The sequence below is a fragment of the Pelophylax lessonae genome (assembly GCF_965119305.1).
Source record: "Pelophylax lessonae genome assembly, chromosome: 1".
In the NCBI taxonomy this organism is placed as follows: domain Eukaryota; kingdom Metazoa; phylum Chordata; class Amphibia; order Anura; family Ranidae; genus Pelophylax; species Pelophylax lessonae.
In genome coordinates, this window is record NC_138768.1 from 617,296,211 (window position 1) to 617,311,250 (window position 15,040).

The 15,040-nt window shown below is 39.3% G+C and overlaps 1 protein-coding gene across 7 annotated transcripts in view; it reads left to right on the plus strand.

Annotated features, from left to right (window-relative positions):
• ANK2 (ankyrin 2) overlaps positions 1 to 15,040 on the plus strand; it is a 302,460-nt gene that overhangs the window by 225,983 nt on the left and 61,437 nt on the right. For all 7 annotated transcript variants that reach the window (XM_082254226.1, XM_082254220.1, XM_082254221.1 and 4 more), the window contains 3 exons: positions 795 to 6,119; positions 9,639 to 9,713; positions 13,989 to 14,120. In XM_082254226.1, coding sequence (XP_082110352.1) covers positions 795 to 6,119; positions 9,639 to 9,713; positions 13,989 to 14,120 — 5,532 coding nt within the window. The remainder of the gene's footprint in view (positions 1 to 794; positions 6,120 to 9,638; positions 9,714 to 13,988; positions 14,121 to 15,040) is intronic.

Genomic DNA, 15,040 nt, shown 5'->3' on the forward strand with positions numbered 1-15,040 from the left:
ATTATTATTATTATTATTATACAGGATTTATATAGCGCCAACAGTTTCCGCAGCGCTTTACAATGTGAGGGAAGTCAATACAGTTACAATACAATTCAAAACAGGAGGAACTAGAGGAACTAGTAAAACCACTACATTTTTGCTGATATTAATTTATTGGTAATAAATTTGAATAAATTGGTTCTCCTACAAACCTCTCTGACAGCAAAAGCCTATTCATAGTATATTCATAGTATATTCAAACACTGACATATACATATTCTATATATATGTTCTATATTTAATAAATAGATGTCACATTTTTTAAAATCTACATTTTCTACCAGTCCTTTTAACCTGTGTTTCTGGCAGTTCGCTACCACTGGCTTTCTCTTATAGGCTATCGGCAATCTACAGTCTTAGCTTCTGTTACTTCTTTTTCTTTCTATTGTATAGCATCTAAACAATCTTGAGATGCCTTTGTTCAAAAAATCCCATTTTTGTCTTGTTTTTGTTAGTTTTTTTTTTTTTTTTTTTTTCATTTGATGTATTGTCTTAAATTTGTTGTTGTCCTTGTTTTGTTGTATGCGTGAATGTGGTGTAGTGCGCATTCTAAGCAAGTTATTTCCTGCCCATTTTCCTTCCCAGTTTCCTTTAGCATGACGTTCAAGACTGTTTGGATCCACCAACTACACCAGCCCATTCCAATCACTCCCCCCACCTCAACCGAAGTGATTATTTCCTTCATGATTACATTATTCAGTTTCTGTTTATTTATTGCCATTTTATGTTAATATTTCTCGTTCATCTCCAAGATGATGAAGAGACAGAATCCACAGAAACATCCATCTTGAAAAGCCATCTTGTCAATGATGAGCCAGTGTTAGCAAGCCCCGATTTGCTGTCTGAAGTGTGTGAGATGAAGCAAGATCTTATCAAAATGAGCGCAATACTAACCATTGATGCCACACAGAAACTTGGTACCCTCAAATCCAAGACCTTTGAAAAGTCAGAAGAGGATCCAGGGGAACCATTTGAAATAGTTGAAAAAGTCAAAGAAGATTTAGAAAAAGTGAATGAAATTCTTAGAACTGGAACTTACACCAGAGAAGAATCATCACATGATGGTGCTCATTCCTCAAAATCACATAAAAAAGATGAAGAATGGGTTATTTTAGGGGATGATGAAATTGAAGAAGCTAAACTAAATGCACTACTTGAAGATGAGGAGATACCATGCATAGAAATAAAAATAGATAGAGGTCATAAACCAAAAGTAAAATCTGATATGAATGAAATAGTAAATTACCTTACCGATGACCTAAACTCCTTTTCAGCTGATTCAACAGGTATTCCTGGAACTGAAGCAGAGAAAAAGGAGCAGCGTAAACTGCCATTAGAAATCAAAAAACCAGTGCGCAGAAAACTCAAGGAGAGACAAAGAGAAGAACTCCAAGGTGCAAGTGATCGTGCAAGTCTGACAAAGTTTAGTTCTGAAGAGTCATTAGATGACGAAACAGGTCTTACTCCAATAGTTGTTCCAAGTGTAAAAGAGGTATCTCCTGTGATTGAGGAGACACCAATTGGATCAATTAAAGACAAAGTAAAAGCACTTCAAAAGCGAGTTGAAGAAGAGCAAAAGGGAGTAACAAGCACATCAAGTAAGCCACAGTTGAAAGATGTTGTAAATGAGCCAACAAAGCAGCAAAACATAGTCCGTGAAGTTCAACCACCTGTTTCTCCTTCATCTAAAACTGAGCAGCTAGAGGAAACCATGTCAGTGCGTGACTTAATGAAAGCTTTCCAGTCAGGTCATGACCCCTCTAAAGCAAAGTCTGGGCTGTTTGAACACAGAACTGTAAAGTCATCAGTACAAAAACAGACATCTATAGAAAATAAGTTAACAGAGAAATTAACGACTGATAGCTCAGACTATGCTGACTATAATTTGGATTATTCAGGAAAAGAACCACGTTTACACTATGGGGAAAGTGAGCCTTCATCCCATCTTGACTCTGGTAAATTGAAATCTGTTTCTGAACACATCAAAACGTATGAGCAAAGCAAAATATCTCTTCCTATTGCTACTGCTGAGGTAGAGATGCAGAAACATATGAAGAAAGAAACTGCTGGTTCACTAGTTGACAGTGAAGCCGTTAAAGAAAAATCAAGTATCCGGTTAAGAGTGAGCATTAGTGACCAGGAAGTAGATCCACAAATCAGTCCTGATAGAAAAACATCTACAGACTTTTCTGATGTTATTAAAGAGGAACTTGAGGATAATGACAAATATTTACAATTTAAGCACCTTCCAGAAACTGAAGGTGCCCAATTAAATTTAGATCAGGTTTTAATTAGTCCATTTAATATATCATTCCCATCTGGGTATGAGTCAGATGAATTTATACCTGCTTTACAATTACAAAGTGGTACATATGATGACAGCTCAGACAGCTTGAAACACGAAGCACCTGCAGATTCTCCAAGTGGCAGTTTATTGGAAGGTACACCTCATTTGAGTTCGGAGGATAGTTTTAAACATGAAGGTCTTGCAGAAACTCCAGGGACCAGTCCTGAAAGCCTTTCATTTTCACCCAAGAAATCTGATGACCTTAAGGCATCAGAAACAACTACATATACAAAAGAGACTAAAGATGAGGAAAAAGATACACAGTCCCGTAAGAAAACTACATCAGATAATAAAGATTCGGTGAAACAGGACCAGACTATCGTAAGTGAAAATGTAACCTCTGAAAAATCAATAGAAACTAAAGATTCATCCATATGTACAGGTTCAACAACAAAGGACAGTACTTTTACTGTGAAAAGTCCTGCAGGTCTAGAACTTAATCTGTCATCACAAATGCTACAAGATGATGATGTGAATAGTCCAATGGCAGATGAGTCAGTTGCAGTAAGTCACAAAGATTCACTGGAAGCAAGCCCAGTGTTAGAAGATAACTCTTCTCACAGAACACCTGATTCACTTGAACCAAGTCCATCAAAAGAATCACCATGCCGTGATTCCCTTGAGAGTAGCCCGGTGGAGCAAAAGATTAAGTCTAGTCTTCTCATAGGTTCAGCCCTTCACTCTAATCTAAAAGCAGATTTGGCAGCAGAGCTGATTCATCGTTCAAGACTTTTAAGAGATCCAGATGGAAGTAATGAGGATGATAGCATTGAACAAACGTCACTTATGGAAAGCTCGGGAAAGAGTCCACTTTCCCCAGACACACCCAGTTCTGAAGAAATAAGCTATGAGGTTACACCCAAATCCCAGGATGCACAGGCATTTTCTATGGCTCCAAAGCCAGGCATGATTCCAGAGGTTTCAGAGGAGCAAGAAGATGATTCTGAAACTGAGCCAAAGAAAAGATTTACTCCTGAAGAAGAAATGTTTAAAATGGTAACAAAAATTAAAATGTTTGATGAACTTGAGCAAGAGGCAAAGCAGAAAAGAGAAGGTAAAAGAGAAATGAGACAAGAAGAATGTTCGGTAGTGTCTGATTTGGATATTCCACATGAAGATGACACTGAAGTACATGGCATCAAGTTAGTGCAAGATGAAGATGTGCAAATTGTAGTGATGTCTGTGGAAAGCAGAAAAAGCTCTTCCTCTTCAGAAAGTGAACCTGAATTAACACAGCTGAAAAAAGAAGCTGATTCTGGTCTCTTGATGGATCCTGTTATCAGGGTTCAGCCTCCATCCCCTCTTCCACCAAGTGTAGAGTCTAATTCAAGCCCTGAAGAAATGACTTTTCAGCCAATTACACATGCAAAAGATGCGTTTTCTGTAGAAGAACATCCTCCTGTTGAATCTGACATCCAAACTATGGATTCTGGGGTGATTAGCAGACATGAAAGCACTAACTCTTCAGAAGATGAAATTATTCAGTCTGAAAAGAAAGACACTATTGATCTAACAGAAGTGAAGAGCATAGATGCTGCTGAACCAATGAGCCCCAAAGGCCTATTAGCTAAAAACTATGTAGATATTGGCGAGATATCAGAAAATGTAAAAGAAGAAAGTGTATTAAAAACTGTATCGGACCATACAACTGAACCAAAACCTGAAATTACTCCAGAATATCATGCCACTCAGTGCCTACAACATACATCAATTTATGACAATGCAACATTTGCAACACAAAGTGACTGTTCTTTTGTGACACCGGTAAATCTTGACATCACAGAAGCATATACTACAGCAACTATTTTACTTCAAGATGATCATTGTTCAACACAGTTTTCTCACAATTTACAGAAAGAGGGCCCTGAGTTTGACAGTAGTGATTATGTGCCTGAAATTACCAGTCCATATGAAAATGTTCCAATAGAAGGATATTTTACAAGTGATGACATTGTTCCAGAGCTAACAGATGATCAAAGCATTTTACCTTCACCACCACCACTCCATGAAACCGGATCAAGTATACAAGATGAATGTAACTTGCAGCGGGACAAAGGGACACCAATGTGCTCTTCTTCTAGTGGGGACTGTTTTAAAGGAGAGGATGCGTTACAAAGTACATCAGAGAGGCAGAGTGAGAAAATTATTGTCACTAAATCTGATGCTGAACCAGACTCATGGAGTGCCATCAGAGAAGATGATGCAGCATTTGAAGCAAGAGTGAAAGAGGAGGAGCAAAAAATATTTGGATTAATGGTAGACAAACAGTCACAAGGAACAACCCCTGACACCACTCCAGCACGTACACCCACTGAAGATGGTACACCAACCAATGAGCAAAATCCATTTATGTTTCAGGAAGGTAAACTTTTTGAAATGACTCGCAGTGGAGCCATTGATATGACAAAAAGAAATTATGCAGATGAAAGCTTCCACTTTTTCCAGATAGGTCAGCAGTGTGGGGAAGCCTTGCCGGATGAAATTAAAGAGGAAAGTGGTGAAGAAGAATCTCCAATACCTGAGAGTTTATCTGACCCCTTTTCTATTGTAGACACTGATGCAATGGAGGTATTGCAAGATACAACAGAGTCACCGGTTGATACACTGTCAGTTTCTGACTCTGATTTTGATGCGGCAGATGATAAAGGCTCAGAAACGGCAAAAGTAGACCACAAGTCAAGAATTCCAATTAAAATGGGTATTTCTGCAGCTTCAAAAACATTGAAGAAAGATAGTTCTGAAATAACTGTAGAAGAAATACAATCCGTACAATCCACAGATATTTCAGAAACACAAGAAAACTTTGAGAGTTCAATAGGTTCTTCTTTATCATCTCCAGAGCAGTCTGTGGTAGATATGAAAATACATTTTACTACTTTTCCAAAGTTTGAAACCTGTGAACGTGATGACTCACCAGATTCTTCACCAGAAGAACAAAAGTCAGTAATTGAAATGGGAACTTCAGCCAAAGAATGTAGTCCTGCCCATGCATCAAAATCAAAAATTCCTGTAAGGTCTACTTCTTCAGTGTCTGAAGAGCATTCATCGCCATCACCTATTCCTACTGAAGATAGATTATCTGCAGAAAGCCCAGTTGTGGAAGACCAGAAGCCAAAGTCCAAAATCCCTGTCAAATCATCGATAGCAAAACCTGAACAATGCTTTACCTTTACAGATATGAAACCTACAGAACCTAACAACAAACTCCCTGTAAAACAAGATTACAGAAGCAAATCTGAGTCTGATGCCAGTGTATCTGATTCTAAAACTAAAGCAACTAAAACAAGAAGCTGTACAGAGTCCCGTTGTGAGATTATAGAGGAAGCAAGTCAGATTGTTGATGGAGAAAGTACTGAAGTAACTAAGCCAAAGTCATATACTTCAAGACTGCCAGTGAAAACAAAGGGTTCATCACTTTCCCAAACAGGAACAAGTGAACAGGAAAGTTTCTTTGAAATGTATAAGAACTCTATAGATTTCTTTGAAGAAATTAGCGATGAAGCTTCAAAGTTAGTAGACAGACTCACTCAGGCTGAAAAGGAACAAGAGCCAGTATCTGATGATGAGAGTAGTGCCTTTGATATTTCAGTCATTGAGAATGCTACAGTGATTGAAACTCAGCCTAGCATCCAAGAAGACATCTTTGATTCAAGACCAATATGGGATGAGTCAATTGAAACTCAAATTGAACGCATTCCAGATGATCATAGCCATCATTATAATGTACAAGGTATTTGCCACAAAATGTGGGATTCCCTCTATTATGCATGTCATAGATTTTTTTATGTGTTCTGTGAAACATTAATTGTTGTGATTGGTTTTGTTTGTGCATGTTTTGTCTGTTTTTATGTTGACAACATCATGGTCGTTTGTTAAAAGAAAAAATATCTCAAGATTGAAAATTCATCAGGTTCACTGTGAAGGCCTGCATAGAATGTCCTTTGTTTACTTGCCGCATATTTTCTCTCTCTCTCTCTCTCTCTCTATATATATATATATATATATATATATATATATATATATATATATATATATGTGTGTTTAAAAAAAAAAAAAAAGCTTTGGTTTTGGGTTGGAAATTTTAGGAGGAAAAAAGCTGCAGAGTTTTTCATTCCCAAAGAGCAAAAAATACATTGGTCAGGATCACCAAATAAACCTTCAGTGTATGGATAAAACAAGCAAGTATATAATATAATTATAAAATAGTTGACAGCCATCGACCATTTTCCTTTTGAGGAATATAACCAATTACAAATGCTACAAAGACTATTTGAAATGTATTGTGCATCCGCTAAACTTTAGTTAGGATTCATGGTTGAATGAAACCTTTATTAACCAATATACCAACTCTCTGACTTATTAGCAGGTTTAACAAACAATTCAAACAAATAATTATGTAATACTTTTTGACACCTAATAAACCCAGGAACTGCTTTTTGCTTAGTTGTCAACAGCTAGTTAAAAGCATGGTAACAATCTCATAAAAGGCCCCCATCTGAAGCATATGCAGCACAACTCTAACTTTGTTACATGTGTATGTGTATCTATGTGAATATATCTAAGATTGACCATAAAACCATAAGGTAAAATATGTGCAAAGTCTTGAAAAGTCATCAGATTCCAAAAGTAAAAATACAAAACATATACTGGATATATATATATATATATATATATATATATATATATATATACACAGTTTAATATGTGATTTTGCCAATGAAACACCCAATAGGGATTTATTTATTTATAATTAGTGAGAATTCTTCCAGTAACGCATCAGTTTAAATTTAGTAGCATGGTTTTAGTAATTGTGGACCACTAAAAGCATTTGTACATTAATACAAATATGAAGTAGAGAAAAGCATTCCTATAGTTATCTGTGTAAGAAAGTATTATTTGATTTGAATGGTTAGTTGAGTCTGTTAATAAAGATGGTTGTTGAGAATATTAATTGTTTAAAAAGTGTATACATTTACTGGAAGAAAATGTATAATGTTAAATATGATTTCTTTAGGTTATCATAAGAAGTAACTAAAAAATTTTATGCAATTTAGATATTGTATAAAAAAAAAAAAAACCTCCCACATTCTTCTAATGCCTGAGGTATGGACTTTTTCCTTGTGTATTTGGATATAATGGTCGCTTATGAGAAATTATGGTTGTAAGGCCAGATTTAAATGGGATCTCCAGCCAAACATTTTATTGTTTCATATGGGGAATGTGAGAGTGAGAGAGGGCTAGGACGACTGCTAGATTTTTTTTATTTATTTTTTTTATATTTCAGTCTGTATCCTTCTTGGATTCAGACAATTACAAGATATTGTTCCAATACTAGCTTTCTAAATACAGAAAAACAAGTATTTTAATTGAATCAGAGAGTCACCCCAACAGTGCTACTCTCCCAATAATATTCTATTCAATGCTCAGTAGATTTACAGGAACACATCTATAAAGGGAAACTGAACTCTGGATGATCTGCCTAAAAAGGCAGGCAGAGGAAAAAAGACTAGTCACCAGTATTGTCTGCATTCTTCCTGCAGCTTCTGTTACCCTATTATTGACTTGTCTTGTTTGTGCTGTGGCTTTGTATGGAGGTCTTAGTAGAGATAAGGTTTGCTGCCTCATGTCATAGCCTCAAGCATGCGCAACAGTGCGCAGTACAATTTTGACATCACCAAATCTCACTCTAAACAATCTACAGCTAGCAGTCAATGGGAGTAGTACCTTAGCGCTCACATACAGTATATATTCAGCTTTGAGGCTGTAGGCACAGGAGGGCTTAAGGCTCGTACACACAAGATGATTATTGGCCTGAATCGGCCAACAGAATCTGGCCGACATTTGGTCTGTGTGTACAGCAGCCTGTCTGACAGAAGCCAGTCTAATGACAGGCTTTTCTTAAACAGGTATGCTGGAAAACCAGCATCTGATCAGCACTTGCTGCCAATGGCTGTGAACTCTGATCAGCGTGTTCTGGCAAGAGGGCAGTCCCCCTGTCAGAACACAATAGCTCAGCGGGGGAGATCCATGTACTAACATCTATTGTGTTAGTACAGCGATCTGTCCGTTTTTTTTTTGTTCAGCCCGCTGGGTTGAGCGAAAAAAGAAAATCCCTGCGTGTACTAGGCATTAGACACCTTCACAAACCATGAAGTGCACTGCTATTTTTCAGGTGGAACTCAAGACAAAAGGTGTGTGAATATTCCCTATAACATAAAAAAATCTTTACCTTTTAAATTCAGATCTACTTTAATTTGCTGTAATGCACAAATTATTAGGAAATTTAGAACATTAAAAAAGTATATATTTTTTTATCTGTAATTTTATATGCTGGGCCCTTTCGTGTCCAGAGGTAATTTATGCCTACTTGTCCACGCCAAATTTATCAGCGCTGTATGCATTAGTTCATTTGACAATGATTTTATAACTAATTTGCATACCTAATTTTTTATATTTATTTTTAATTATTACTGTTTTAATAAAATGCTTTAATTTTTTATTTGATTATTTTTTTTAATACTGTACCCTAATTCCAGCATTAAACCTATTGCACCGCAGATAAACACTGCAGCCTGAAGATGACATTTTTCTGAATGAGGCCTCCAGCCTGCATGTGATCACTGTCATAGCTGATACAGTGATCACATGATCAGTTCCCTATCTTCTATGAAGACCTAAGCTATCAGTGACCGAGCCGCTTGCTGCGCACAGTGTCAGCTCATTACTCTAAAAGGGGAAAATATTTATAAACATATCCCCGGGATAAGACATTGTGCTGGGGATCATGTATATACAGATGGTAGGCAAGAAGGGGTTAATATAGAACATATGTCTATATAAAAACATTATCTGTTAATAGGGACTTCCTATTTCTACACATCTGAAACTTGTATATGATCAACAGCCAATAAGTTATAATAAAAGCCAATCTATGCAGGCCTCACATTGATCTGATTTATGTTTTCTTCTTTAATACACTCTGTTTGAAAAAAGGTGGTAGCTTTATTTCTTAAAATTAGAAATTTAATGATTTTGCTCTTTGTCTATGCAGAAAGTATAGAAAATTGCATTCAATTAGTTTAGTATAGGCCTCATGAATACCAATAATTTTACTAATGGATTTTTAACATTCCTGTTGAGTTACATGAATTATTTAAATCTTGTTTTTTTTTTTTTTTTTTTTCTCCTTATCTTATTTAGACAACCTATTCTGCTTTAACGTATTCTGATCATTATTTTACATTTGTAGATTTTGAAGAGGATCAAGAGAGAATAGAAAGAAGACTAGCTTATGTTGCTGACCACTTGGGCTTTAGCTGGACTGGTAAATATTTAAAAAGCTATTCCATTGATGTTATATGTTCCTAACTCTATGTATACAAAGGTAGAGAAAGCAAACAAAAATGCTTTGAAAGAGTGTATATAGATTTATTTTTCTTCAGCCTGAACGTGGTGGAGTTCTGCCAGCTCCGGCACTGGCCCTGAGCTTGCCGTTATTTACTGTCACTTGTAAAAGCAGAAGCCCAATTTCTGTGTTTACAAATTAAAGTGCACCTCTCCTGGCGGCCCCTCTCTCTGCCCTTGCATTCAGGAGGGATCAAGAGAGAAAAAGCTGTGCAGTGTGTTTATGGATGGGAGGGGCATCAGCGCCTTGCTGCAGCCTGGTGCCCGAATGCCAATGCCCCCCACTGGATGACTTTGCTGGGAGAGGCGGAGCTGCAAATGAAAGTGCATTGTGTGGGGAATAAGATGCAGCCATGGAAGGTGCTAGAGAGGAGTTGGATGCTGATAGGTTTACAGCTTTTTGTAGAGGTAAGCAAAAAAGGTCAGTGGCGGGGTTGTGGAAAAGTGAGGGCTATAGGGGTGCAGGAGCCAGAGCTGAGAATGGGGTGCAGAAGTAAGATGTGAAATGGAGAATGTAGAGGTAAGAAGCTATAGAAGTGAGCCACAGAGCATAGCTGTTTTTTGTGCAGGGATAGGCTGGGGAAGAAGGGTGCAAAGATGAGTTGTGGACAGAGGTGAGTTATGGTGGGGGATGGGGAGGTGAGCTGGGGATAGTGAGGGGGGGGGGATTGGGAGGTGTGTCTCTGTGGCCTTGTTGTGACATCACTGCACTATCTGTCCTTTTGCCAATGATGTCACAGAGCATGTCCCTGTACACTCAAACATTAATTTAGTGTGTGCTTCTTCAAGTTTTAACCCAATAACCCAAACACACAATTGAATGCACTGGTGAAGTGTTAAGTGATCCAAATTACCTATTTGGCAGCTCCCCAGGAAAGGTAATGGCAATCTGCTTTCCTAATGATTTTCCCAGAAGTCTGCACCAAGATACAAATCAGGTTTTGAGCATCCCCTGCAACAAAAATGTCATTTTTGGTGAGATACTCCCAAAGGGAAAACACATCTAAAGGGATGCTTTTGAGTTTTCCTCATTAGAGCCCTGCAGGTACAACAGCTGACTGATAATTATAAAACCACTCCCATTAGATTGGACACAGGCAAACAAAAAGCTATTTCTTCAGAAAAACAAAAGGTAGGAATGAATCTGAAACAAGTTTGGTAAAATCCCTGCAATGTATATACAGTAGATCACCCAGAGGGTAATATTTTCTTAATAAAAGTGGAGTTGCTCTTTAAGGCTATATATACACATTTTATTTTAGACTTTAAGAAACACTGGCAGGTGGCGGAAGCACCCCTCCCGGTGCTTCTGGAAGCAAACCAGTGGCTAATTAGCTGCTCAGAACGATTTCATGAGAAAGACAATCACTAGCTGAAAGAAAAAATATCAGAGTTATGGCTGATAGCCATAACCCAAGTAAACCATGTGCAAGCTGCTGCAACGTATATATACTTATTACAGTCGGAAAGTGGCTACCTGGTAGTACAACTAAAGTAAACAATCAACTATGAGTGGCAAGGCATTGTCAAAAGGTCTCCAGGATAAAGTTGTGGACAGGCACAGTCAGGAGATGGATTAAAAAAAAATTCAAAGGCTTTATCAATGCCTAGAAGCACAGTGTAGTCTATCATTAATTATTAGAAGTGGAAGGTATTTGTACAACACAGACCCTCCCTGGATCAGAACATCACTCCGAAATGGATAAAAGAGACAGGAGGAAACTGGTCAGAGAGGCTACCAAGAGGCCTAAAGCAACTCTGAAGCAGTTGTAGAAATGTATGACAAAGAGTGGTCATTATGTGCAAATGACAACAATATCACAAATTCTCCACAAATGTGGTTTGTATGGGAGTATTGCAAGTAAGAAAGCCACTCCTCAAGAAAGGCCACATGCAGTCAGGACACACCTTGAAGATTCTGAGGCCACGTGGAAATGGTCAGATGAGACTAAATGTTAGGAATGAAAGGATTCCACATCGTTTGATGGGAATTAAAATCAGATCAACCTACAGAAGGCTGAATTCACCCCGAAAATCAAAGTGAAAAAATTATGCAGCAGGCTAGTCCATTTTGCTGAAATTTCATTGCAGCAACCTAAAATGGTACTAAGTACTGTAGTTGTATGGCCCCCATGTGCTTGTATGCATGCTTGACAATGTCAGGGCATTTTCCTAATGAGATGGCAGATGGTGTCCCGGGGTATTTCCTTCCAGATCTGGACCAGGGCATCACTAAGCCCCGGAACAGACTGAGGTGCAACCTAGTGGCGTCGGATGGACCGAAACATAATGTCCCAGAGGTGTTCTATTGGATTTAGGTCAGGCGAGCGTGGGGGCCATTCAGTGGTATAATTTCCTTCATCCTTCAGGAACTGACTGCATACTCCCGCCACATGAGGCCGGGCATTGTGGTGCACCAGGAGGAACCCAGGACCCACTGCACCAGCTTAGGGTCTGACAATGGGTTCAAGGATTTCATCCCGATACCTAATGGCAGTCGGGGTGCCATTGTCTAGCCTGTAGAGGTCCGTGCGTCCCTCCATGGATAAGGCTCCTCAGACCATCACTGACCCACCACCAAACCGAACATGCTAAATGATGTTACAGGTAGCATAATGTTCTCCACGGCTTCTCCAGACTCTTTCACGTCTGGTACATGTGCGCAGGGTGAACCTGCTCTCATCTGTGAAAAGCACAGGGTGCCAGTGCCAATTCTGGTGTTCAGTGGCAAATGCCAATCAAGCTCCACCGTGCCGGGCAGTGAGCACAGGGCCCACTAGAGGACATCGGGCCCTTAGGCCATGCTCATGAAGTCTGTTTCTGATTGTTTGGTTAGGCCTCTTTCACGCGGCCGCTCCGCTGTTTTTCTCCGCTGCGGGACTTTTTTTTTTCACGGAGCGGATGACATGCGGACATAATGTAAGTCTATGGGCATTGCGGATGTCAGCGGATGACACCGCTGACATCCGATTTTCCTTCCTTTCCGTTTTTTGAACGGAGGAAAAATAGGGTTCTGTTCCGTTCCAAAAAACAGAACAGAACTGAAAGGAAGAAAATCGGATGTCAGCGGATGGTATTCCGCTGACATCCGCAATGCCATTGACTTACATTAGGTCCGTAAATCATCCGCAAAAAAATAGGATGATTTGCGGACATACAGAGCGCCCGTGTGAAAGGGCCCTTAGAGACATTCACACCAGTGACCTGCTGGAGGTCATTTTGTAGGGCTCTCGCAGTGCTCATCCCATTCCTCCATGCACAATACCGGTCCTGCTGATGGGTTAAGGACCTTCTATGGCCCTGTTCAGGTCTCTTAGAGTAGCTGCCTGTCTCCTGGAATCTCCTCGATGCTCTTGAGACTGTGCTGAGAGACACAGCAAACCTTCTGGCAATGGCATGTATTGATGTGCCATCCTGGAGGAGTTGGACTCCCCGTGCATAGAGGCGAAGGAACAGTGGTACGCTGACCTTCGTAGTGAAGAGTTGTGCAGGGGGATGTGTCAGTACAAGTCTGACCAATGGAGTGCAGGCAGGCTGCGCTCCCAAGTGGAATGCAAAGAAGCAGGCTGACCATGTTGGGATGGATTTGCTTCCATGCTCTGGCGTGGTCAGTTTAAAATAGGACAGCGGGGAAACTGGCAGGATCACCAGGTTTTTCACACAAAGGAAACAATGCAAAAAAAAAAAAAAGACATACTAAAACCACACACAGAATTTTCTAAATTTTGATTCATGTGTTGGATATCTCTAACGCATCAATTCCCAGCTTGGTGGCCTAGCAGCTAGGCAGCAAGGGAGGAAGGCAGGAAATTTGTTTGCCTTAGGGTCCACGCTGGCTGTCTGCCCTGTGTAGCTATGTTTTATAGTTAATAAACCACATACACATGTACTATATGCACCTAAATTGTAATACTGCGTGTATGTCTGGGTATTATTCACTAGATAATAGGTAATTCAGCAGTGTTGACTGATGCTAAGAAAAATGTAGGAAAATTGATAATTCGTTTTAAATGTAAAGTAAAGTATACAGTGCTGTAAGTAATACTAAACTATACAAGGAAATTTTATATAGAAGCGACTGTTCTGCATTCAAGATGAGATCTGCTCATAGATACAATCTGATCTAGAGCCACTAGGTGGCACTAAATGTTCACTGTATAGAATGCTCACCCTTTTATTTTATGTTGTTTTTCAGAGTTAGCGAGGGAGTTGGATTTCACAGAAGAGCAGATTCACCAAATAAGAGTTGAGAATCCAAATTCTTTACAGGATCAGAGCCATGCTCTACTTAAATATTGGCTTGACAGAGATGGAAAGCACGCAACCGGTAAACAATGCAGCATATAAAGATAATTTTGATATGGAATATGATGTCGATGCAAATCCTTATTGTGAATAACATTCATCATAACTGTACTATTTAAATTTAACGCTGTAACAATTATTATTGTATTTGATGTTTTTATTGCATTGGTACTCATTATGCCCCATTCACACGGATGTTTAGTCTAGATCTGTCCATCAGTTTTTAGATGGAGTCAGACTGAACTACAATGTCTGTGTGATGTATGTCTGTATGTCTGTGTGTGATCATCCCTATACATCTGCCTACATTTGTGTCTGTTCACGTCCCTTTTTTTTTTTTTTAAACAGAACAAGGTTGTGTCCTCTTCCATTTAGAAAGATCTGAACATATATTAGGCCCCTTTCACATGGGCTTTCTGATCAGGTCCACCTGTCAGTTTTTCAGGCGGACTGGATCGGATGCTCCATGCATCCCTATGGAGCGGCGGATGTCAGCGGTGACATGTCCGCTGACACCCGCCGCTATCCGATCCAATGTGGTCTGTGAAATCCAGACGGATGAAAACCCTATTTTCCATCCGTCTGGAGGATTGGATTGGATGAAAATGGACAAGGGGTCCGTTTTCATCTGATCTCCCATAGAGGAGAGCAGGGATCTGACAGCTCCGTCTCTGCAAAGTAAGCAGAGACGGACCTGTCATCCGCCTGCTCAGTGGGATCAGCGGATCCATCCCCGCTGAGCAAAACAGAGTCTGCCAGGCGGAAAGCCCGTGTTAAAGGAGGCTTAATGGATGCTGTCCGTTTACATCTGTTATGTTTTTGTCTGTTTTTATGCAAGAAACATTTTTATTCATACTTTTGTCACTTCTAAAAAAAAAAATGAATGTAGAGTGCAGGGGCGGACTGATAACCTATGGGGCCCCCGGGCAATATGAGATCATG